Source organism: Leuciscus leuciscus (genome assembly GCF_965113295.1).
Source record: "Leuciscus leuciscus genome assembly, chromosome: 16".
Lineage (NCBI taxonomy): Eukaryota > Metazoa > Chordata > Actinopteri > Cypriniformes > Leuciscidae > Leuciscus > Leuciscus leuciscus.
The window spans coordinates 24035382-24059744 of record NC_138740.1 but is presented as its reverse complement, the minus strand read 5'-3'; the positions used below and the strand labels follow the sequence as shown (position 1 = coordinate 24059744).

Sequence of the window (24363 nt, the reverse complement as noted above, 5' to 3'; positions counted from 1 at the left end):
TTTTAAGCCAAGACCTTGACATATAAACTAAAACTACTTTAATACTTTAAAGGCTGCCACATCATCTAGTGAAGGATAAATTCAAGGCCACTTTAGATGAGTGAGAGCTATCAAAACAAATTCAAACACAAAATCATCACGACTCGGAAATGGAAGTGGAAAGCTCACACAAACCTGATAAAAATAGAAAAACCTATCAAAAATACCTCTTGAAGCATTTGAAGGAAGCACATTTTCTCATCTTTGACTACTGGGTGCAATCTGATCTAAATGTCAAGAGTTATACGGACATTTTTGCTTTCATTCCTGCATAAGCGCCATGTGTTAGCATCCCAATGCTGCTTATCTCTCGCAGATTCCCTGCTGTCTCCAGCGCAGTGGCAGCGACATCCATCAGACCAAACCCAGCTGTCCCACCACACTGATCTGCATGCAGCCTGCAGCCAAAGTAAAGCTGAGCCAAAACACACAGAGGCTGAACAGGGATCAGCCGAAACAGATAAGAGTGCCTCTTGCACCTCTACTGAGAGTGACGCTTCTGACAGCGCCGCTGAGAACTTTCAGAGAGGGCTCGCTTCAAGATAGATGTGGATAAAGATAGCGCAGCAGAAAACAAGTAATAAATACAGTAAATACTAATAGTCAACAATTTAGCAAATTTGAAAACCTCTACACAGGATGCATTCTTTTATAACGGTTTTTATTCAAATAGCCAATTAACGTCACGGTCATCAACCTTAATTTCTGATTGCTAGTTGGACGCAGACGGTATTATATTTTAGTAATAATTAGCAATATTTTAGTCAGAGAAAAAAATAACATTTTAAATGTGGACACTAGGCTACTGTTCATAAGTTTGGGGTTGGTAAGATTTATTAACATGTTTGATAGAATTCTCTTGCACACTAAGACTGCATTTATTTGACCAAAAATACAGTAAAAACAATAATATGAAATATTATTACAATTTAAAATAACGATTTTCTATTTTATTCTATTTTAAAATGTGATTTATTCCTGTGAAGGTGCAAAGCTGTTGTCAGCAGTCATTACTCCAGTCTTCAGTGTCACATGATCCTTCACAAATGATTCTAATAGTATCAGCTTAATATTTTGGGGAAAACCATGATACTTTTTTTAGAGGATTTTAAGAGCATTTATTTGAAATAGAAGTTTTTGAAAACAATGTCAAAGTTAACGCATCCTTGCTGAATGAAAGTATTAATTTCCTTTTGAATAGTGGCGTACATCTGCTAAAAGTTAATTTTGTGCATGTTCAAGACTACACTAACCTAACAGACAGCTAACTCCAGAATGTATCCAGTGTGAACGTCTCCTTAGCTGTCATGTTTGGATAACACGCTCAGGTCATATTACAGCAGAAACTACAATGGAAGGTTTGAGAAAAATAGAAAATTCTGAAACAAATTTCAAGGTCCACAAATCATATGGAGGCCAGACGTTCGAGCGCTGAGAATTGTCTGCCTGCCGCATTTCCCCTGTTCCCCGATATAATTTTCCCTGTGAACAGCTGTATCACGCGAGACTCCGCTGTGACCTCATCCTCATGAGAACTGCATCCATCACTATGGCTCTAGGAATTTTTATTTTTTTTTGCTATGTTTGCTTATCTATTTATATTCATTTATTTATACTGGCTCCTTCTTTTATAGAATACGAGAAGAACGTCCAATATTCAGTGTTATTTCTGCTGACACAAACACTAACAACCTGTGGCAAACTAACAATGGTGGGCACTTGACAGAATAAAAACATTACAACAAATCTATGTGGTCTTCTGTGGGCACAATACATTTGTAAACCTGGGCTAACATTTTAATTTGCATATTTATATGGCGAATAACATGAATTGGATGAACACATCTCAGTTTGTCAATCTTGACAAGAAAGACTTTCTAGCTATTTTAAGCCACTTCAACCTTCAAAAGCAACATACTGTAACAGTTTCTGTCCTCCAGTTAACACGTATGCCATCACCGTTTGATCAATGTGTTTGACAGTCAACAGTCATTTTTCTACCCGCTACTGAAACAAAACAGTGTGTGAAAGTGTCAGCAAATGTTTTGCGTTCTCTCACAAAAGCATTGCGTTCAATGGCGAAACTTTGCGCTGCATCGCAAAACATTTGCGTTCTCACCCAAAGCTAATACGTTTTCCCCCTCACTCTTATAATATGTCCATCACAAAAGTTTTGTAAACAATTGCAAAGTTTCTTGAGGGGACACAAATAATTAGCAAAAAAAATTATTTACAGATACGATTAAGAGATATAATTTCCCCTCCCATTTCATTTATGATATGCCATCACAATGTCACATTAGGAGCTATATTATATTATACATATACACTATATTATATTATTATTGGTTATCTATTGCTAAACAACTCTCTGTTAAGATGCTTGCAATGAATGTCACATTATACTTTTGGCACCATAAAAGCGGTGCTTACCCAGGGATTAAAAAGCAATGCTAACACTTTAAAAACTACAATTGTGAAATGCCACTTTACCAGCGATTAATTAGTGGCCTCAAACCAAGATCAAAAAGATGATAACCCGGGGTTAAGTGCAGCGTGAAAAGCCATGTGAAGCTCTATGAGGGGAGCTGCTTTTTGGAGGCTGTGGGAAAAGGGAGACCTCCGGGCTGGCTGAAATAAGACGTCTGTGGCCTCACATCTAGAGACACTCTTAGTGACAGAACAATAAAGCGGCTCTTTTAGCATGAACCAAAAGAAAAAAACTGAAAAATCAACATGATTTGTCAAAAAGGAGCTATCTGAAGCTCTTTTACCCACACAAGTTCTGAAATGATGTATCGTGTGGTAGTCTCTGTATACTGCAAAAGCAAATACACAACTGTAGTCTATTGTGGCTATAGTCTCTCTTTGTGATGACATGCAGTTGCCTTTTCAGGAAACAAAAGAAAACCATCTGATGTTGCTCCCACTAGAATAGACCATTTACAGTCTTGACTGGGTTTCTGGGCTCAGTAATAATTGACCAGACAAAATATATTACAGTTAAGGGATGAAGCAAAGGTTAAGCCATAAAAAGGTGCTGTAGCGTGAAGTGCCTCGTTCTGACAGGCCAACAGGTGAGCCGGACAGAGCTGAAGCGGAGTGTAATGAACTTAATGATAGCCTGACTGGAAAAACAAACTCTTCAATAAACTATTCACTTCAATAAACTCATTTTAAACATATGCGACTATGAGTAAATCGGTTTGGCGTGTTAGACCAAAACTGTAACACATGAGCACATCGATGAAACGCTACTAAGAAATCTGGTGCAAGTCTGTAAGTTCACTGAAATGTAGGGTGGTGATAGTTAAAGATTTATTCTTTCAGTCCAAGTTCAAAGGAAGGTTAGGACGTTGCTGAGGAAGCATGGTAATGATTAAATAATTCACCAGGTAAGTGCCCATGTACTGCCCCAACTGAAGGTCTAAGTTGTGGCAAAGCAGGTGACTCAATATCTTAGATGTCTGACAATGTCTGTATGCAAACAATGTAATTTTTAAAGAATGCTTTCTGTTCCCTTCAAGTTATTAAAATGCAACTTCTGAACATTCTGGGAAAGTTAAAAACCTTCAGTAAAAAAAAGAAAAAAAAAGTGTTTGGGACAATTCTTCCTTATTTATGCAAATGTTTTGTTGTTTTTTTCATTATACAAATGTCCTGTATTTATTAATGTATAAAATTGTTATTATGCGAGTCATAGTGTCCCCAAAAGTGTAGTTTCAAACTTCAGTAAGACTAAAGGTGCAACATTTTAAACAGGATTGGGCAAAAATACAATCTAATAAAATATCACTGTTCTACTAAATTGAACTTAAATAGTTGATTCATTAACTCATGGAATAAAGGGCAGTTTACACGGCATCATTTTAAAACACCAACTAACAACAATTCATTTACACGTCAACGACGTTTTGGGGGCCTGAAAACACAAACCTTTGAAAACTGTAATGTATTTGAGATCTCATCCTGCATGTCGTTAGGTAAAAGTTAAAAGTCAGATTATCAGTATAGGTGAAGATGTTGCATGTACTCACACTTTATCTGAGTATGCGGTTGGGGGAGCCTTGCGTGCTGTAAGGAGCACGATGGTGAAGACGGTGATGAGGAAGAGTGCCAGCACAGCTCCCATCACGGCCCCAGCAATAGCCATGGAGGATGTCATCTGCTTCTGAGACATGTCTGAAAGGAGCCACAACACAGTGAGAAAAAAGAAAAGCTAATTAATAAATAAACACGGCCAACGCTATTGGAGGTACATCAAGTTCCACTAAAAACACTGCTGATCTTGGCACAAAACGGCTAAATGCCACAAATTATAACAAAAAGCACAAAAGATTGCAAAAGGCAACTAACAGAACAGCAAGAGACTACAAGACAGCTCAGTTAAATAAAGATATGAATAAAAATGTGACAATGCCAATAGTGAGGGCAGAGTGAGCAAAAATATTGAGTTCATAAGCCAGAAGAGTTTAGCAAATAAATAAATAAATACATAAAAGTATCTTTAAAACCAGAAAAATGTACTTGAACAGCAAAATGTAGACAATAGCTTCATCTGAAAATGCATAGCCAATTTCCCCACTATAATGTTAAATGTCACAGTATTCATAAAAGAGTGGGCAAAAAGTACCCAGGTGACCTATTTGCAGTGAGATTCTCAAGTGTGCATCCAATGGACACTTTGCTATCCCATCAGGCCATAGGAGAGAATTTGTGAATGACAGTAAAGTGACGCAACTGTACGTCCAGATTACAATCAATCATACACACATTCATACATACGGCAACACTTTAGTTTAGGGTCCAGTTCTCACTGTTAACTTATAACAAGGATATTGGCTGTTTATTAATACTTATAAAACACATATTAAAGCCTTATTCTGCATGACCATATTCTACATCCCTAATCCTACCCAATACCTAAACTTAACAACTACCTTACTAACTATTAATAGTGAGAATTAGACCCAATCTAAAGTGTGACCGAATATACATTTTTTAACAGTTGCAAACTATACTTATTTAAAATAAATGCCTATACTCAGAGTATGTATTTCAGATGCAGCCCATGACTTGATTTGAGAAAATATGTAGAATTAAGCTTTTCCCCGCAACCTTCCTATGGAGATTTTGGTTACACTTTATTTTATTTGTACATTTAAGTAATATTAATTTAGCATCTGAAGTAAATATTACTTGTTTTAAAGTCTGCATGAAATCAAAAATGTCCCTACTACTTTCTTATTGCATGTTCCTTGTTTTATGTGATTCATCATTGAACGTTATACCAATGTAAAAAAAAAAAAATCTTTGTAATTTTTAGTGAAAATAATGGAAAAAGGTCATTTGATGCTAACCATTTGCTTTTTTAAAGCAAACTTGCATCTTCTCAGCTATATGTAAAACCCACTTTAAACCCACAAGACAGTTTCTGATAGATAAAATCAATTATAACCCTATTATTTTCTTATTTTTACTCTCAAATGTGCTAAAAAAAGAAACAAAATGGGTTAAAAATAGCATTGCACATACACTTTAGAGATGTTTAATACAGAAAGTAAGACAGAAAAAGATTCAGAAAACAATGCCAATGATTAAATTGGTATTTTACAGTGCATATCATCTGTCCTAGTGGATTTAATTGTTAATCAAGAGTCAGAGTGTATGTGAAATAGTGGTTTGTTGTTACGGCGAGTCAGGTGGATGGGTGGGTTGTGCAGTGGTTGGAAGGGGCAAGCTGTTGCCAGCCATCTCTAAGGCTCAGTAATTAGGACCTCATGCTGCCCTCCTTTAAAGCCTGCTGTTACTGTCTCTCCCACCCCGCAGTGCTCTTATGCTTTGCTGCACTCCTTCCTCCAGCTTTCCCTTCCACTCTCTTTCTCTGTCATTACTACCTCGCTCGTTCGCTTTTACGGTGAGTTTCACACTCTTGCGCAACTTCATTTAGCAAGTTCACCAAAATCAATGAGGTTGCTGAGATCACAAGCTCGTTATCCCCACAACGGGACTCCAGTAAAAGGATTACATCCATTAATTAAGATTAATTAAACTCAAAAGTGTGCCCCTTTGGATGATCAACAGACTTCTTGGCCAAGAGTGTGGAACAACGACACCATACTACCCAACTTTGCCACATGAAACGCCACAGTTTGAGGATGTTGGACATGCTGAAAAAGAATCACAATGTCTTTTTTTCCCCTAACACAAATCAATTGAACGTATTATCGAGTGTTTTCCCCTAAGGTTTTATGGCCGAGAACCCAATAATTACCACTGTGCTGTTACTGTCAGCTCACCTCTGCTCTCGCAGGAGAACAGAACAGGATGTTCAGTCACAAGTCATACAATAGTAGTTTAAGTGTAGCGAGGGGTAAATATTTGCCTTGCTGAGCACACGTCTGGCTCATGAGGGGGCTGAGAGAAGCTGGCACTGGAGGAATAAAGACAGTGAGAGCAGGAGGTCAAGGGCGTAAGGAGTCAGGAGATCGGGGAGGGAATATGAGGAGAGGGGATTGTGGCTATAGGGGACTGTAAGCACCAATGTGAGCTGGGATAGAGAATATTAGCAAAAAGTTTGGCACTGAATTGGAGGTTTGGCACAGTCGTGATTCAACCAGGCTCGTGACAGATCTTTGCACAGCAAGTCCATACGGCAACATCAGAAGGCAGTGTAATAAAAATATGACTTCTGCAGCTTGTGAAGAGTTAAAAGTGAAGCGTATAATTTCTGTACCACTAGCATCACAAGGGCTGGGTGATATGGCCAAAAATATTATCACAATATGTTTTTCATATCATTTGATATCTATATTTATCATTTCATACCATTAAAGGGGAAGGAAATGCATTCCACGCTTTTTAGATCTCAAAAACAAATGTAAACACATCAGCTACATTTTCTTTTAGGGCCTCATAAAATCTTTTTTCCCAATTTGTTCCCAAATTCTGTGTTTTCTATTTTGTATTTTATAATTTAATACAAATGAATCATCAAAAATGATGTCTAATGAAATTAATGAAAAAAACTTTAACCATTTATTCAATATTTTAAAATGTATTCAAATGAAAATCTAACAATTCATTTACAACAATACATTGCATTTTATTTTATATCAAATAAGGTGCATGCAGCACAACCGAACTTGTATACTGAAAATAAAATAAAACATTGATGAAATATACATCATCGTTGTATGATATTCCTTAAAATAATAGTAAAAATAATGATAATAATAATAAATATAGCTGCAAACAGCAATTAACGGGGTTCAAGCGATTTAAGGCCTTTCAGCACATGTATAAAAAGGTATTATGTTTTATTTATGAAGCCTGCACCACCTAAATCATAGATGGAAAAGACCATTCACAACCAAAACAGGTAATTTACTAAGGAAATATATGTTTTAAAACTGTTTAACAGTTATTGAGGTAGAGCCAAAAAGTTTGCATAGGTTTTTGAAATAATATTTCCAATATTTAATGAACAATTCAATGGACAGCGGTGGTCCTAGAGGCAAAGTTGCTCAGAATGAGTTCTAAAATATGGTACGAATATGGCCATATGGTCATGGGCATGTGCGAAAAATCGTGTAATTATAAAATCCTTTACGCACGCGAAAAATACAAAGGCGTTCCCCGGTGGCCAATTTCTTTGAATTTCTCACAGGCCTCTAGGGCTGTGAATCAAACAGTTTCGATCAGACTCTGTTAACCTTGTCTGACAGCTGCTCGAACTTCACTGGCCGAAGGTGGCCATGTTTTTCGAGATATGCAAATATCCTCACAGACAATCGCGGCACCTTGGACAAACACACCACATGCCATTTTTCAAGTCATTCGGACTGTTGCGTACTATAGGTATAGCCATTTTTGTGTGTGTTTTTTTATTTTTTTATTTTATAGCACCACAAAGTTGCCAGTCGCCATGCCCTTTTTCACACAACCACAGACTGAGCCCATACATAGGTGTACAGAGTTTGGTGAAATGATCTCGCTCCGTTCAAGAGGGATAGCCGTTTTCCCTCAAGGACGTGAATCGAAATTTCTTTTTTGATAATTATTGACAATCAGACTCCAGGGAATCTTTCTGCACTGGTTTGGTTCAGATCGGGAAAAAAAAAACAACACAATTTTGACAGTTTTTTTTATCCTAGACGTTCGTTCTGTCCGCCTTGCGCCAATGATTCCAATGATATAAGACACTTGAGATACATGGTTTAGGAGTTATGAGCCATTGCGTACTTTTGATTGCTGTAGCGCCTCCATCAGGGCGATTGAGACGAGCCTCTGGGACGTTGTATATGGGGTGGGTACAACCATCCCTCAAAGTTTCAAGTCTCTGTGACTTATGGTTTGGTCTGCCCGATCACTTTTAGGGGAGAATGCTGATCTTTGGAAATTCTAACAATTACAATAGGGTTATTACAACCGCTAATAAGACGACGACTTTGAGAACCATATTTTATTTCTGTTATAAATTCTTCAAGTTAAATCAAACTCTTATTACGGCAGTTTGTCGAAAAGATCTTTGCGTTTCAGACAAAACTGCACTGCTCAGAAAAAGAGCAAGAAGAACATGTAGATTTTTACTGCCACACCCCTGACCATCTAGAATAAATGTAGGCTAAATAATCAAAAATTACTTAGTTTCAGGTTTCCTGAAAACGCCTTCTGCAATTGGTCGATAATGTAGGCCCAAAATCATTTATTGTCTTTACACATTGAACTAGGGTAGAAGCCATTTTACCATTTAAAAAAATTACACACAACAAACAGAAGTCATCATAATTACAAAGAATTAGCCTGCATGTTAAGGTGTGATATTTACCATTGCTCTGTTAAATTTCATGGGCGAAATCCAGTCATTTAGCATCCTAATGATAATAACAAGAAATGGCAATGGCCAATCATTAATTTTTTTTGTACAATATGCAAAAGATTGAGGATTAAGGATAAGAGAGGAACTCTGTTGATAAGCGAGAATGTTCCTAACATTAATCGCATTTCTTTTGTATTCCCCCTACCTTCCACACTCTTCTATTACTAATTAGCACATAGCTTAGCATCCAGTCCAGCATGTCTATATTTATCTCTCTATAAGCTAGATGTTTTCTGAAGGTTTACCTTCATTTGGGATTATATGTGGTTCAGTGTACAGGAACAATGGTCAGGGATGGTGTCAGGGCTCTGAGGGGGCAGGAGAGAGGCGATCATTCTACCGTCTGGCATGTAATACCACAGATGGGCCCCCCACAGTGAGTCACAAGACCCCTTTTCAGTTCAATTCAGCAAGGGTTAAAGCTGTCTGTTTGCTGCACAACATTCACCTCACATATTACAAGTAATAAAGCAACAGACAATTTGGTTTATTCACTCCAAATTCATACAAAGATTGAAATTGTAGGATTTCCCTCGTGAAAAAAGTACACTTTAGAATACTTTTAAAAAGAGTGATTATTACAGATCTAATATACTTTAAAAAGAATAACCTAAGTGCACACTGAACATGTTTTTGCACTTAACTGCATGTTAACTGAAATTAAATGAAAATGTGTTATAGTTTAAATTTATATTAAATACAATGAGTCAGATTAGGAGTGTTTTTTTTTTTTTTATGCAATTTCATACATCTATTATCTTTGAATTATGGTTAAAGTGTACTGCCGAATATACATATTTATAATATTTGCCGAAAAAAAAAGGTACAAAAGCTGTAATTGGGGCGGTACCTTAGCTTCAATGAACAATATCAATGAGATCAAACATGTGTTTAAGTTGCTAAGAGTGGTTGCTAGGGGTGTATATATATATTATATATTATAAGTAATTAAATTAGTATAAACGTGCGATTAGTCAACTAATGGCTTAAATGAAAGACTACTAGTCGACTAGAAAAAATGTAGTCGGGGGCAGCCCTATTTTTTTTGTGTTTGTCTGTGTCAATACAACTGAACAATCCCCTTTGAGCTTTTTTTCCTTTATCAATTTCTCTCTACGACCCTCAACAAACATCTTATGCAATCTGTTGGTCCCTCTTCAATAGTTTTGTCCTGCTAAAGTGCCCTCTCCATAATTCAGGTGCCTTTTTGGGCGGCTCATTTTAACCCCGCTGGACTTAAGACCTTACACAGGTGAGCCCAGACTTGAACCGTATCCTTTGAAGGTGCTTTCATTCCTCCTAAAAGATGTTTACCAAGCAGATTTAATGTTTCTGGAGACTGACGGAGAGATTCACAGCTCAGAGCAGAGGTGATCCCAGAGGATTAAATGAGTTCACACTCGCTTAGAGCCGGTTCAGGGGTGGCAGGCATCTTTAAACCTGATTAAAGGGATCAGGTGTTTCTCTTAGACTGACTGTTATAGGTCTCAGATTGTCGTATTGGACACGGACAGCCCGTAACTCATTCAACACTCTCGATGGGTATTTGATAACCGGAGCTGGGTTGGGAAGAAGCACCACAATGCATTCTGGTAAATGTTACATGGGGAATGCTGGCCCTCCCTGCTGGCTGACACCTGATAGCCATATTGGAGTGCAGGTTGGGAGTTTGTCTGTGTTGGACCGGAAAGGTTTCTGTTGTGTGTTTGCGACCCATGAGTCTTAATTACTGTGAATTACTGTCTGTGGGGCAATGGAAAGAAACAGAGAAACGTCCTTGAAAAGGGCAAATGTTTATGATGCAGCTCACCAAAAGGGCTCAATGACTGTTCAATATAACTAGTCTCTCCTAAAAGAGGCCACTAGACAAGAGAAAGCCCACCGCTTAAGTATTGTCGAGAGGGTTGTTCTGGCGAATGAAGATAGGTCAAGTGTCAGAGGTCATCTCCTGTTGTGGCTGCTATTGTTTAAACTGCCAGATTTTTATGAAGGTACTTTACTGTGCTCGACTGTAGAGGAGAGAAGCTGATTCTGGGTGGTCTCTCAAATCATTAAGTGTTTGACAAAGACCTTAAATGCTATCTGAAGTGCTCACTGCAGAAATAAGACTTGAAGAGTATCTCGTATCTATCAGCATTTCCCCCTTAGCATTTTATTTGTCTTTTGGGTCAACGGGACTCCTTGAGAACCAACTGGAGGCAAATTAATATCACTATATTCGGTTTTCATATTTGTACACCCTAGTATATCTGTGACCGTGAAATAATAAAGTGCAGTCACACTTTCCAAGGTTCAAGTTCTGATATATGTGAGACTCTCTAAAAATGGAGCACTGAACATTTAATAACAGCCTACCACTGAGGGAATGACTTCATGACCACTGTGATGTATTAGTGGAAAAATATGTCATAAAAGATGGATATCTGAGAGGGAGGAGTCACAAATGACAAATTTTCCAATGGAAATATTCTCTCTAGAAAGAAAAAGGAAGGAAATGACTTTATAGAAGGAATTTATCTTTATAATTGATATACTTCACACGTGCATTTTTGTTGTCATCCCCCAGTTCTCCTTTTTAACCTTAGTCCATCTTTGGCTCCTCCCTTCTTCCTGTCTCAAGCTCCCCCTTTTCTCAAAAGCTCTCCCTATTTTTTTCCTGGAGAATTGCCCTCTTTTATCCACTCTCTATTTTTTCCTCTGTGATGGAGAGCGAGACGGGAGGCACAGGTATCCCTCAAGAGAACAAGCTCTCCGTCATGAGCCCGGGAAGAGTCTGTTGCCATGGGGACGGTGTCAATGGCCTGGAAGGGAGCTGTGGCAAACAAAACCATTCTACCGGTCTAATTTAACCAATCAGAAGCACTCATGGATCAGGGAGGGGGGTAATACTGCTCCTTAGAGAATCTATTCAAACAGTGCAGTGAGAGAAAGTGACCTCCTCACCCGTGATAAGGTGACTGCATGAATGACATTGTTATTTTCAGTGGGCTACCTCACTTTCCAAGGAATTATACAGTAAGGACTTAAAAAACATGAGGGAATGAAAGTGTCTCTATTCTGTATTCTCTAAAGGTATAAAGAGCATGTTTGCGTCATTTCCCATCACTGACATAAACAATTTATGGCATTGTTCAGAAGAAAGGCTTTATTGCTTCGGTTCTGATGGCCTGTGAAAGATGCATAGTGATTCACAAGTTGATTGGCTGATTAGAATTACTTTTTAACTTGAGGAAAAGCACCAACTTTGAATTAATCAACAAACTAATGATTATAACAAAGAACACTATACTGTTCAAAAGTTTGGGGTCAGTAAAACAGAAATATTGTGAAATTTACCATTTAAAATAAATGTTGTCTATCCGAATATTTTAAAATGTAATTTATTCCTGTGATGGCATCTCATTACTCCAGTTTTCAGGGTCAGATGATCCTTCAGAAATCATTCTCTGCAGATTTGATGTTCAAGGAACACTTATTATTATCATCATTAATGTAGCAAACAGTCGACTCAAATTTACAAGCTAAAAGGCCCAGTCTACTAAATTCAATTTATATTAATTAAAAATGAACAAAACAGTCAAAGTTTTGCACAAGTGAAAGTACCATATCGTTTTGCACCGAATATAATGGATATTTAATTGTGTATTTTGATTTCCACCATCTTTTAAATTTAGATATTAGCTTTCAGCTATTTCAAGATAAAAGTTATAAACTAAGGGTTATTTGTACACACCTAAAACAACAGGTAATTACTTTGACACTACAAATCCATTTGCCCCAGATTTGGGGTGATTTTGAGGTGGTCTAACACATGAAAATGTATGAGAACCACTGCTTTACTATACTAATTTTAGCCCTGATCTCATGGTCTTGGATTAAAGAGGCACATTTCATGAGCTGACTTTGGACATTGATTCATCGTGGAACTTCTGACAACTAATTACTAGCTTGTCCCACCACCAGCTGATTGGACAGGATGATGGACTCACCAACGACTATGAAACAAAAACCACTCAAACACCATTTAGTCCCACAGCTGTGCTTGATCTTCCCTTCGTCAACCAGCTCCCCCATCTCCTCTCACACAGATCGACAGAACAGCAGTGCAAACACAAGAATCAACAAGTCCATAATCCCCTCCACTTTAAGGCTATCCTAGGTAAGTCTGAGAGGAAGTTCAGCCCCCATCCACAGGAAGCTTTTAGCCACAGGCTTTCCCACAAAATATGCATGAGGCTCAGAGCACGAGGGGATATTCGGAGATGAAGTAGGTTAACCACAGCAAAGGAAAAGAGGGCGTGAGGAATATATCCCTGGAGGCCTCCAGGAGAGTAGAGGAGACCCCCACAGGGAACACTTCTGCAGCTGAAGCAACCAGTCACACCCAAGACCTCAACATTCACCCCTCCAACCAACACGAAACAGATCTGAGGCCAAGTTATAAAACAAAGAAACATGTCACAGAAAAAAGGTGCTTTATTTCAAAACAAATGTATCCCAAAAAATTATTTTTACAAAACAATGCTCAGTATATCATCTATACATTGCAAATACATTTCTTCTCTGCTATTTTTCTTTTCATTATTTTTTTGTTTTTTTTGCATTTTTTTTAGCGTTTTTTTTTTTACAGTAGATCTTTGTAAAACAAAACAAAAAAGTGAAAAAGATGTTCTGGAGAAGTGTACGTGTTATCCTCTCATCACAATCTGTGTAACGGTGGGTTTTCTAGTGCGTTCCACCGTTGAATCTCAGGCTACCTAGAGGAACGATAAAGTCAAACAAACTAACAAACAAAACAAGGTTCTCCAAACTGCCAGCATATATACATAACAACCTTGTTTACATTGAATTCTTCACCTTTGCATTGCCCAAACCTGTACACATACATATTTTGTTTTACTTAACTCTTTGATGTGCACTGTAACTCAAGTGTCACATGTCATTTAATGCGAGCAAAACAATTAGTTATTGTCTGAAAATCTGCAAAAAGCAAATCATAGAAAATGGCACACAAAACAAATGACAGTACAAAATAATGTTCTCAGGGCCCATCCTGACCATTATATGCCTCAAAAACTACTCGCATACTTCTTCTGAGAATGATACTCACTCGTTCGTAACTTCTGCATGCACATTATAATGCATACAGGGCACGTCTTCAGTTTAAGGCACTACAATATCATCTCCAATATCTCAAAACCCAACCATATGCATCTGCTAGCTTATTAAGATCCAGCCAACACTAAAAAAGAATGACCAATAACACGTGTGTTAGGCTATCGTCTTCTGCGTTAAATTATGTGCGTAAATGTGTGAGATCTGAGGCCAGAAATCTGAACACTATTGCACAGACAATGAGGAAATTCATCAAAACACTGTCGGTTAACACTAGCTGATTGGATTTGCATATTACAGACAGACACACGGACACAGAAACACAAGAGACAGGCACAGGACTTAATTTGTGACGTAATGCAAGCCGCTGAATGCAGTCGGACGTTAACACTTGGCAGTGATGGTCTGACGAAGACAAGCCAGACAGCTACATTAATACGGGACAAGCTTTCATGTTGAACAATGGCAGTAGTTTTCGATGTTCAAGACATTGTCCGACCATCTCCTTTTGCAGACAGACTCACACAGCGGCAAACATTTCTGATGGCACAAACAAAAGAAATCCAGAGCTAACAGAGTGACACAGTGGTATGCAAATAGAAGCTGAATTGATACAATAACAGCACCCCATTTCGGCAATCATACTGTCTGGCTTTCTCCCATTGGACTTTATCAAATCCAGCACGGTCCTCCCTGTCTAGCACCTCCCTAAAGCACTCCAACTCTGAATGCCAGTAGAGAGGAAATAAATGTTGCCATGGAAACCGCCAGGCTGTTGACAGGAGCTAATTTCTGCCTCCATCAGAGTGACAGCATTGAAAGTTGACATGATTCATCGAAACTCATCGGTTACATCTGCGCTGATCTGAAACACTTATCGACAGGTTATCTGAATACAAATTGAATTTGTTTGAACGCCTTTCTTTTTTTGTAGTGACCTCCTTTTAAATAAATCACACAGTACAACTTACTGTGCAAAGGAAAGGAGCCTGGCTATTGATTTGGCAAGAAAACCCAACTTAAATCACCCCTTGAAATCAACCCTGAACTGGTTTATTGGTGAAACATAAAGCAGATGTCTTTTTGTCTGACCTTAACAAATGAAGACAATAATTATACCCTCTCTTGGTCCCAAAACATCCTTTAAACCAGCTAGCCATGAAGAGCTAACTAATGATTAGGCTAATGAACAAAAACAAATTGGTATGTGTAAACTACTAGAAAAGGTGCATTTCCTACAAATTTTCTGTACATAACTCTGTTCATCCTTGTATCATTTTGCAGTCTGAAGCATTTTAAGTGTTTACGCAGTCTCTTCCTGCTCATCCTTCTCAGACATACCACTCCCTCCGTGAGATCATTGAGCCATCGGTGTGCGACACGTAGTCATTGTCGTAGCAGTCCTCTGACATGTAGGGGGAGCCGTTGCTCATGACTTGCGGAGCGGCGTACCTGCGGGGCTCTGGCTGCAGCGAGCTCCTCTGGATGTGATGGGCTGGACTTAAGGTCTGCGGATGGCCGGGGTGATGGTTGTTGTGGTAGACGTGCTCATGGTTGTGATGGTTATGGTGGTTGAGTTGACCGCCTGCTTCCCTCAAAGCTCTACTGCGTCCATTGGGTGATCGCTCCCGGTCGAAATCACCCCACTCTTCTCGATCCTTATCCGGGTAGATGGAGCCGTTATCCTGGTTGGATTTAAGCTTGGTGTCAGGGCTTCCTTTGCTGTAGACTTGCTGCAACTCATGGGGCTGGGGAGCCTTCTGCATGTCCGAGGGGCCGTGATACTGCTTTGTGTAGTAGTCGCCGCGGAAAGTCCGCCGCTGACGCTGGTAATAAACACCACCTAGAATGAGCAGCAACAGCAGGAAGAGGGCTCCGCCCACTGCCCCACCCACAATTGAGCCTAGGCTTCCCTCTGGCAGAGGCGCCAGGGTTGGAGAGGTGATGAGGGCTCGCTGTTTATTGCCAGGTGCGGTGGCAGAGATGTCGGCGGTTAGGAGGCGCACAGGGGTGGTGGAGGGCATGGTGGTGGTTGAGGGAGGATCTAATGGAGGGAAGGAAAGGCAAGAGGGAAGGGGGCAGGAGGAAGGGATGGACAGACAAAGAAAAGTAGATAATGTCAATGCCAACTACATCCGCATATCATTAACAGTCATATGAATCTGCTTCCAAGATTGTAACATCTTCTAGCATAACATCTAGAATGACCAACAGTTGCCATGGACGTGACAGTTTCAGGTTTTGGATCAGATCTTTTATTGAAAGGAAGTGATTGCAAACCTTCCGACAGCTTCAAAACCTAAAACTGTTGTCCAGAGCAAAGACTAGAAAAAAAACAAAAAAACATGAAAGTGAAAGAAGAGTTGAGATCTTCATGATAAGGGATTCATGAGGAGCTACATACTAACATCTCCAGCTAACAATGAAGTACAGTCGTCTGCAACAATGAAACCTAATGAGCAACATTTGTGTTAGCTGAGAGAGGGAGTATGTATGACCACATAGCTGAGTGATTAGAAAAAAAACAAAATGGAAGGAAGGGGTCAGTGAAAGGGTACAAGCTACTGGGGGAGGGGAGGGAACAGACATCGAGAATACCCTGCTAACATGACTTGACTGGTGCAAGGATAGGAGATTGAGCTAACGCCATTACCATGCATTGATCGCTTGATTGTGTTAGGGAGCAGCGTGTTGCGTTTCATCGCATTCTGGAGCATGCATCTGTACTATGCAAGTAGCATTCACTGAGGCTGGGAGCTGAAAATCAAACTATCCCACTACGGAGTGTCCTGTTCCCGGCGCAATGAGAACTATTTGGCTGGCTGTGAAGTGTGTGAATGCATCGAGTGCAGACGTGCAAGTCGCAGGAGTCAGGGCTGCAAGCTCTTCAGGGTTACGTGGTTCAAATGCTCCAGCTAAAGTGGGGAATAATTTGCTCATCCTCACTGGAATGAATAATAAACGTAGCATACATAAAGCATTCCTGGACTGTATTGTTCCCGCAAGGTCAAATGTAATTTGGATGCATCTGTGGGTCTGGTGAGAGAACGTATAGAGCAGCTATATGGTTCAGAAAAAAATGAAATGTCCCATTCATTCTTTTGGAAACATTTTTGATACAAAAAGTTCTGAAATATTTTTGCACTTTCACAGTATTCCCAGCGCAAACATTTGTTGCATTTATTAAACCACAGGAATAGTTCACCCAAAAATCTAAGTTGTTCCCAAGGCATGGTACGGGGCCCGCGGGGCCTGGTGCAAACCACCCTGTTTGTCATTATTTACTCACCCTCGTATCAAGCCTGTATGTGGTTATTTCTTTGAGTGCAATACAAAAAGAGAATTTCTGTAGAAAATTCACAGCTATTTTCCATGACTTTTCAATGAACAAGGTCTGAATGATTAATTAAATAATCTGAATGGTTTATATTTATATATATAAATTGATAATGATTTACATTTTGGACAGTTCCTCACATAAAGCTAGTGTACGACTCCAGAATACTTTAGAAAACTACAAGACTACGATTATAGTGCATTTTTGGAGATTAACACCATGAACCACATTTGTATGAAAAAAATTAAAATAATCGGCATGAACATTCTTCAAAATATCTTTGATCCACAGAAGAAATAAAGTCATACAAGTTTGCAACAACATGACGATGAGTAAATATTGACAGAATTTTAATTTTTGTGTGAACTATCCCCTTAAACCACAAGGACATGATAATGTCAATTTATTTTAATTTATTCAATTTCGCCCAGCGAGTTAAAGAATAATTTGTTCCAATCAATAAACACTAGAGCTTCTCGCCTCAGCACGCCAATGTCCAGAAAGGAAGAGAACAGGACATAAAGAGAGGTCAAGTCACGGAAAGGTCAGAAATCCCTCCCCCTTTCATGCTTCTCTTCTCTGCGCCTCCATAAAATCCAATTTATCACAAATTATGTACAGTATGTGTTAACCCATGCCTGTCCGAACATTGTACATATCATTCAAACCTAAATGTGATTGGTTCGTCTGGAGGCAGTGTGTGGGTGTGTATCTGGGGGGTGACTGGTGACCACTCAGGTAGTGGCAGGGTGTTTAACATGCAGGACAGGTTCTGCCCACCCATACTCATGCATAAAGATCAGTGACTAACAGCAGACACCCACAGTCACTCAGTCAATAAGCAAACAGTAGCAGTAGGCATTCTAGTAGAAACATCACGACTCAAAAAATGTACGCAAAGGGACTCTTAAAAAAAGATATAGGCAGACAACTTAGACATAAAACGCAAACACACGCAAACAACAGAAACACATAGCTTCATGCATGCATATGCTGAATCTTTCTCAAGCATTAAAAAAAAAGTTTAAAAAAAGAAAAGAAAATACATAATTAATGGCGGTTGAAAAGAGCTGGTGAATGTTTCATGAATCTAGGACATCTCTCAGTCAAGTTTGCTTCCGCTCTATTCTCCCCTTGTATAACTGCGTGACAGTCTCAGAGATATAAGTGTGCACGAGGGAGGGAGGGAAGGAGGGAGGGAAGGAGGGAGGGAGAAGGGGGTGGGGGGTGGTAATGTGTGTCTCTATCACAGAAACTAATTAAACAGTTTTCAATTTTCAAGTTTAATGTTTACACAAAAAATGATAGGAGATAAACACCATGGAGTTTGACAGCGGATACCTGTCTCAGAGGTCAATTAGACAAAGACTCATGAAACACAATAAAAACCAAATCAAACTTTTTTAAAAGAGCTAAAGCTGAACTTAATGGAGGGCCAATGACCTTCAAGCAAAGGCCTCATGCAAAAGAACATGATTTGGAGCTTCTATGCCTAAAAAAAATGGATCAGGATCCATGTAACTCTGAGTGATGTGAGATAGGTGGGTTCTTGAGAAGAAAACATTAAGAAACATCTTGCTTGAAATAAATAAATGAAAGAATTAATGCGAGAAGTAAATTTTGGGGGGGATTTAAGCCAACATTTCAACAAATTTGACTGGTTAAGTTGTGTTGTTTGCTTATTATTGTTTCTCCAGCTTCACATGGGAAACATATTGATAAGATGGGTATGGCAAGTTTCAAGTCTCTCACTCACCCTGAATGCGTATTCTAATGTCTCGACTGCGCAGTCCAATATCGTTTGCCACCTCACACCTGTAAACGCCAGAGTCGTTCTTCTGCAGGGGCCTCATAAAAACCAAAGAGTTATTCAGCACCTCTGCTCCATCTGGCATTTCTCCATCCAACCTACAACATACAAAACATGTCAAATTGCTTCCAAATAGCAAGATCTTTCATCTGCCCAGGCACTGTGGAAAATGTCAGTAGCAGTAGTAATTTACAGAGTCAATCAAAAGTTGGACTTGTCTATGGTTAACTGCAAAAAAAAAAAAAAAAAAGTAAGCTTTTTTTGTGTGAAATGGATGAGTTGGACCAGATAAGGAAACAGCCAACAAGTGCCCAGTATACATGGGAACTCCTTCAAGATGCATAGTTGAGGAAGTCGCCAAATAAAAGATGACAATGATTTGACTTGTTAAACATATTTTTGTTTGTTCATAACTACCATATGTCATTTCATAGTTTTAAAGGGGACCAATTACGCAAATTTCACTTTTATGTTGTTTTTGAACATAAATGTATGTCCGCAGTGTGTGTACACCACCCTTTTGTTGTAAAAATCCATCCACTCCGTTTATTTCCCCATAAATGCTCATTTCAAGACACTTTCAGATTTGAGTAAGACATTTATTCTTATTAAAGCTACTAAAGTTATAATCAAGAGCAATGAGTGATTTTCTGTTTTTCTTCTGTTGTTTGATTCATATTTACAGCATACAGCAGTAGATATTGCATATTATGCTGTGGTTACTTTAATACACAGATCTAATATACACATGCTATTTCTTTCCCCGCTGTTTACGCTCACGGACATAACTGACTGTGTGTATGTGAACTGTGTGTTTTTGACATAACCTTGTGTGTGTTTGACAGTTTAAGAGCAAAGACAGGAAAGATCTTAGTTTAAAACTCACGCACCAGTCAGTTTTCTGTGCATGTGCATCGGATGAGTGCGCTCAGAAAACCATATATCAGAAGTTTAAACTGATAAGGCTTTAAAACAAAATGGCAATAATACACTTTCAAGATGGCAAAAAACTACAATGTCACATGAGCGTGACCACGATAGAAAATAATCAAAACCAAAAAGATGTTTTGTTAGCTTTTGGCAGAGTATCCGAGGCACGAGCTGTAAAGGCACAGTGCTATTCGGGATAATTGGGTGGGGAGAAGCAGCTCATTTGCATTTAAAGATACATGCATGAAAACAGCATGTTTTGGCTTCCACTCAAAAATGGGCATTTGCAACATTGGATAATAAATGATCTGTGGGGTATTTTGAGCTGAAACTTCATAAAACACATTCTGGTGTCATCTAAACCTTATATTACATCTTGTAAAAAGGGGGCATAATAGGTCCCCTTTAAATTAATTCATTACGGCTATTTTGTACAAAGAATGAGTTGGTGTGTCCAAAATTTTAACATATGACTGCTTGAGGCAGATTCAATCACAATTAATAAATGTTTAAGCACACGATCGACTTTCAATCTTTCGAATGAGCAAATACTGAAGAACATATTAGAGGCAGAGAACTGATTTGCTTTGAATGTGTACAATGTTTGGGCATTCACTCATGAAACTGGTCCATTTGCATTGAAACCTGACAGTTCGAAAACCACTATTGGTGTTGTGAATCATAGAGATCATCTGCTGATTGAGAGGAGTTCAGGAAACCGGCATTAACACTCTTGAACCCATTCCAGACATGGTGCGCTGTGGCTATTGTGAGTGTAGTGGTTACACACCTGATCCATCTGAAGTGCTGGGCAGGCGGGTTGGCCTTGGCTCGACACTTTAGTTGCACATTCTCCCTGCCCACATACCAGTCGCCGTCATAGCCCAGCACCAGGATGTCTGGAGCAACTGCACACACACACAATGCACAAAGGGATCATTCAGAGTAGTGTAAGAAAGGTAAGGTAAGGCTGTGCCTTGTTAAAGACCCTATGAAATGACATAACGAGTGCAGTTTTCTGGTCCGGTGTTGACGCATCTCCTATTGAAACAGGAAGATTTGGCAGGACATATCAAAGGTTCCTGTTTTTTAAATACCCGATAGGTTTTAGTTACATCACAGCCATAAATCATGATTTGCTACCTGCTACAGTGGGTGTTATGTATTAAGGGGCAGGGCATTCTCATGCTAGAGAGCATTTGATTGGATTAAAATGTAACAAATTTATGACGGACGGAAGGACAGACAGATAGGCAGATAGATAGAAATAAAGTAGCAATTTATGACACAACAACATTATTAATGCTAATTGATCATAAAGAAACAATTCACCATTAGGACTCTGTGTCTGACCAGAAAAGAACCACTTACAAAGACTATAGACACTGTATTGATTTGTGCCTTTAGAAAAGCTCTTTAAAGTTCTTTAAGTGAGCGTGCTGAATTAAGATGTCTTGCACACCAAATGAGATGAAAAAGACTGATGGAAAATGAATGAAAGAAGCTTTCGTGACTATAGCCATGTCCCATGACTGATGTGACCTCTCCCTTCCCATACTCCCTACATCGGCTGCTTCCTGTACCTGCCTCTCACCACTACATCTATATTTCATTTAAGAGACATCTGCGCTCACGCACTCGCCACCACTGCAGACACACACTTACACGCCTACCTCACTGCTCAATGGTGCTTAGAAGTCTGTGTGTAGAAATCGTTAAATGACGCTGACAAATCTTTCGTCTGAATATCAATACCCTTATTCACTAGAAGTCCATGAAACCTTAAGGACTGTGTCCTAGTGAAAGAGCTTTTAGCTCCATGCACAAGACAGCATCAAGACATCATGTCATGTGGATAGTTACCGCACTGGGGTGATTTGTAAAACAGATGTAGGCTCTGGACATAAATCTGACTGCTTTGACTTGGTACAGAATAAAAAAAAAAACAAGTTACTGCGAAATCTTCATGAAGAAGCTACTTTGGGTTTGTTCAACGTCAAGCAAACAAAAACAGGCTTGCGTGCACACAGGAGCGAGTACCAAATGAGTGTAACATTTAAATTTGGTGAGTAAATAAGTTTAGCGGCCAACTGGGTGATAACTTTATCAAGGCCACATGGATTCACAAGCTTTTTGTGAGCAAATGAAAAAAGATATGCTCTAATGCTGAGAGTCCATACAGAATTCCAGATATGATCTCACTCTGATTCACAATCTTTCAGCTCAATATGATTGAGAACAAGCCAGTTTAATTTGGATATAGAGTATTAAGTTATAAAGACCACTTTCCTTATAACAGACAATCATTCTCAGGCAATGCTTTCACACTGAAAATTGAAAAATATTAAACTTTAAACTGCACTTCTTGCATTTTTAAATTTCAGTTAAAAACTACAGGAAAAATCTGAAAGAGTGTATAATAAAATAAATCTAAACATTAAAATGAACAAACTTAAATAAGAAAAAACATTTTCCATGAGGTTCTTTGAAAATAACACACAATAATGCTCAATAATCCAAAACTGATTATTCTATTCCATTCATTTAAAATAAAACAAAGCTGCAAGTAAGGATTACTTCTGTCTGGTAAATTTGCTCAATTCAAACCTTTAAAAAAATCAAAAAATCTGATACTCACACTGTACATTGACAATATAGGGTATCCTGAACTCGCTCTGCAGAGCGGGATGTTTCACCAAACATGTTAGCGTTTGTCCTTGGGAGTTACGGGAGGGCTGCCAGGTGTAGTGCACCTGGGTCGTAGTGGTGCCGTTGGCATCGTCCTGCATGTGGGCCTCAGACGTGCCGTACAGATTAGTCTCCCAGGAGACCTCGGCAGGGGGTCGAGCCCTCTCAGCGATGCATGTGGCCACCGTGGTTTCATTGCCACCGTCGATCAGAGCGGACGATCCAGCCGAGACATACACCTTCGGCTCCACTAAGACAGACAGAGACATACGAGTTAAATGGACCACACTGCTTGCGTTTAATTCTGCACTTTAATGTGAGGAGACATGCTCACACGATTACTCGAAAGATGTATCAAGATAATGAACCCAGGTAAAGGAAATCCATTCAGATGAGAGTACAAAGCTAAATAAAAGCTCAGCATCAAGAATCGCTCTGGTACCACAGCCAATAAATTCATAAACTGATAAGCATGACTAAGAATAATTAGATTTTCTTTGAGAAGAAATAAAAGACTTATCAGACAAAAAATAAATAAAAAATCCTCTATGGTAACTACCGGCTGAGAGCGGCCTCGGTTTCTCATCAGAGAGCACTAAGTGCTTTTCCAGAGAAGATGAAATTATTTGTTTTAATGGCTTATCCAGTTTACATGGCAGAAGGGGCGGGGCTTGGGTGTGTGCGAGAGCCGTTATGAATCCAGCAGTGTTCAGGGCTGGAAAACTGAGCTTTGCGGAGACTGACAGCGGCTGACAGAAACATTACGTGTGGGGCGCTGTCCCCTTCCGTTCCTCCGCTCAGTGTCATCAAAGGTGGGAGATGAATGGGAACGTTTTCTTGGGCTCTGTGACAAGGGAGGCCCACTAAGTCAAGAAGGGCTGTGATAATACAATTCATATATTGATATACAATACCATTTAAAAGTTTGGTGTCGGTAAGATTCTTTTGTACGTTTCTTATGCTCACCAAAGATGCATTTATTTGATCAAAACTACAGTAATACTGTGAAATAATATTAAAATAACCGTTTTCTATTTTAATATATCTTAAAATGTAATTTATTCCTGTGATGACAAAGCTGAATTGATTTTGTTATTATCATTGATGTTAGAATCATTGTGTTGCTTAATTGTTTGTTTTTGTGTGGAAACAGTGATACATGTTTTTCAGAGAAGACAGAAAGTTCAGAAGAACAGCATTTATCTTTACTGTCACTTTTGATCAATTTATGGTATCATTGCTGAATAAAAGTATTACATTTCTCAAAAAAAAAACCCCAACAACTTTCAACAGTAGTGCATCATGATAATTTCTCTCAAAATATACAGATATGCATATCATTTCCTACAGTGATAATGGCAAAAAAAAAAATATATATATTCAAAATTAAAATCAAAGGCATTTGGACACTTTATGATGATGTATTTTATCATGATGTCTTATGTAATGAAAAACAGCTAGTTAGTTTGGACTTACACCATCATTTAGCATCAAAATGTGCATCATATTATGAGGTAGTTGGCTATACTCTGCCCTATTTTATAATAAATATTAATTTGCAGA

At 38.8% G+C, this 24363-nt stretch overlaps 1 protein-coding gene across 2 annotated transcripts in view; it reads right to left on the bottom strand.

Moving 5' to 3' along the window:
- nectin3b (nectin cell adhesion molecule 3b) overlaps positions 1–24363 on the bottom strand; it is a 57432-nt gene that overhangs the window by 3570 nt on the left and 29499 nt on the right. Inside the window, exons 3-6 of one of the 2 annotated variants that reach the window (XM_082142100.1) lie at positions 22751–23050; positions 20903–21020; positions 19129–19280; positions 4077–4221 (exon numbers count right to left, since the gene is read on the bottom strand). In XM_082142100.1, the coding sequence (XP_081998226.1) occupies positions 4077–4221; positions 19129–19280; positions 20903–21020; positions 22751–23050 (715 nt within the window). Of the gene's footprint in view, positions 1–4076; positions 4222–13378; positions 16080–19128; positions 19281–20902; positions 21021–22750; positions 23051–24363 lie in introns of those variants that run through there. The other variant, XM_082142099.1, reaches the window with a different exon arrangement.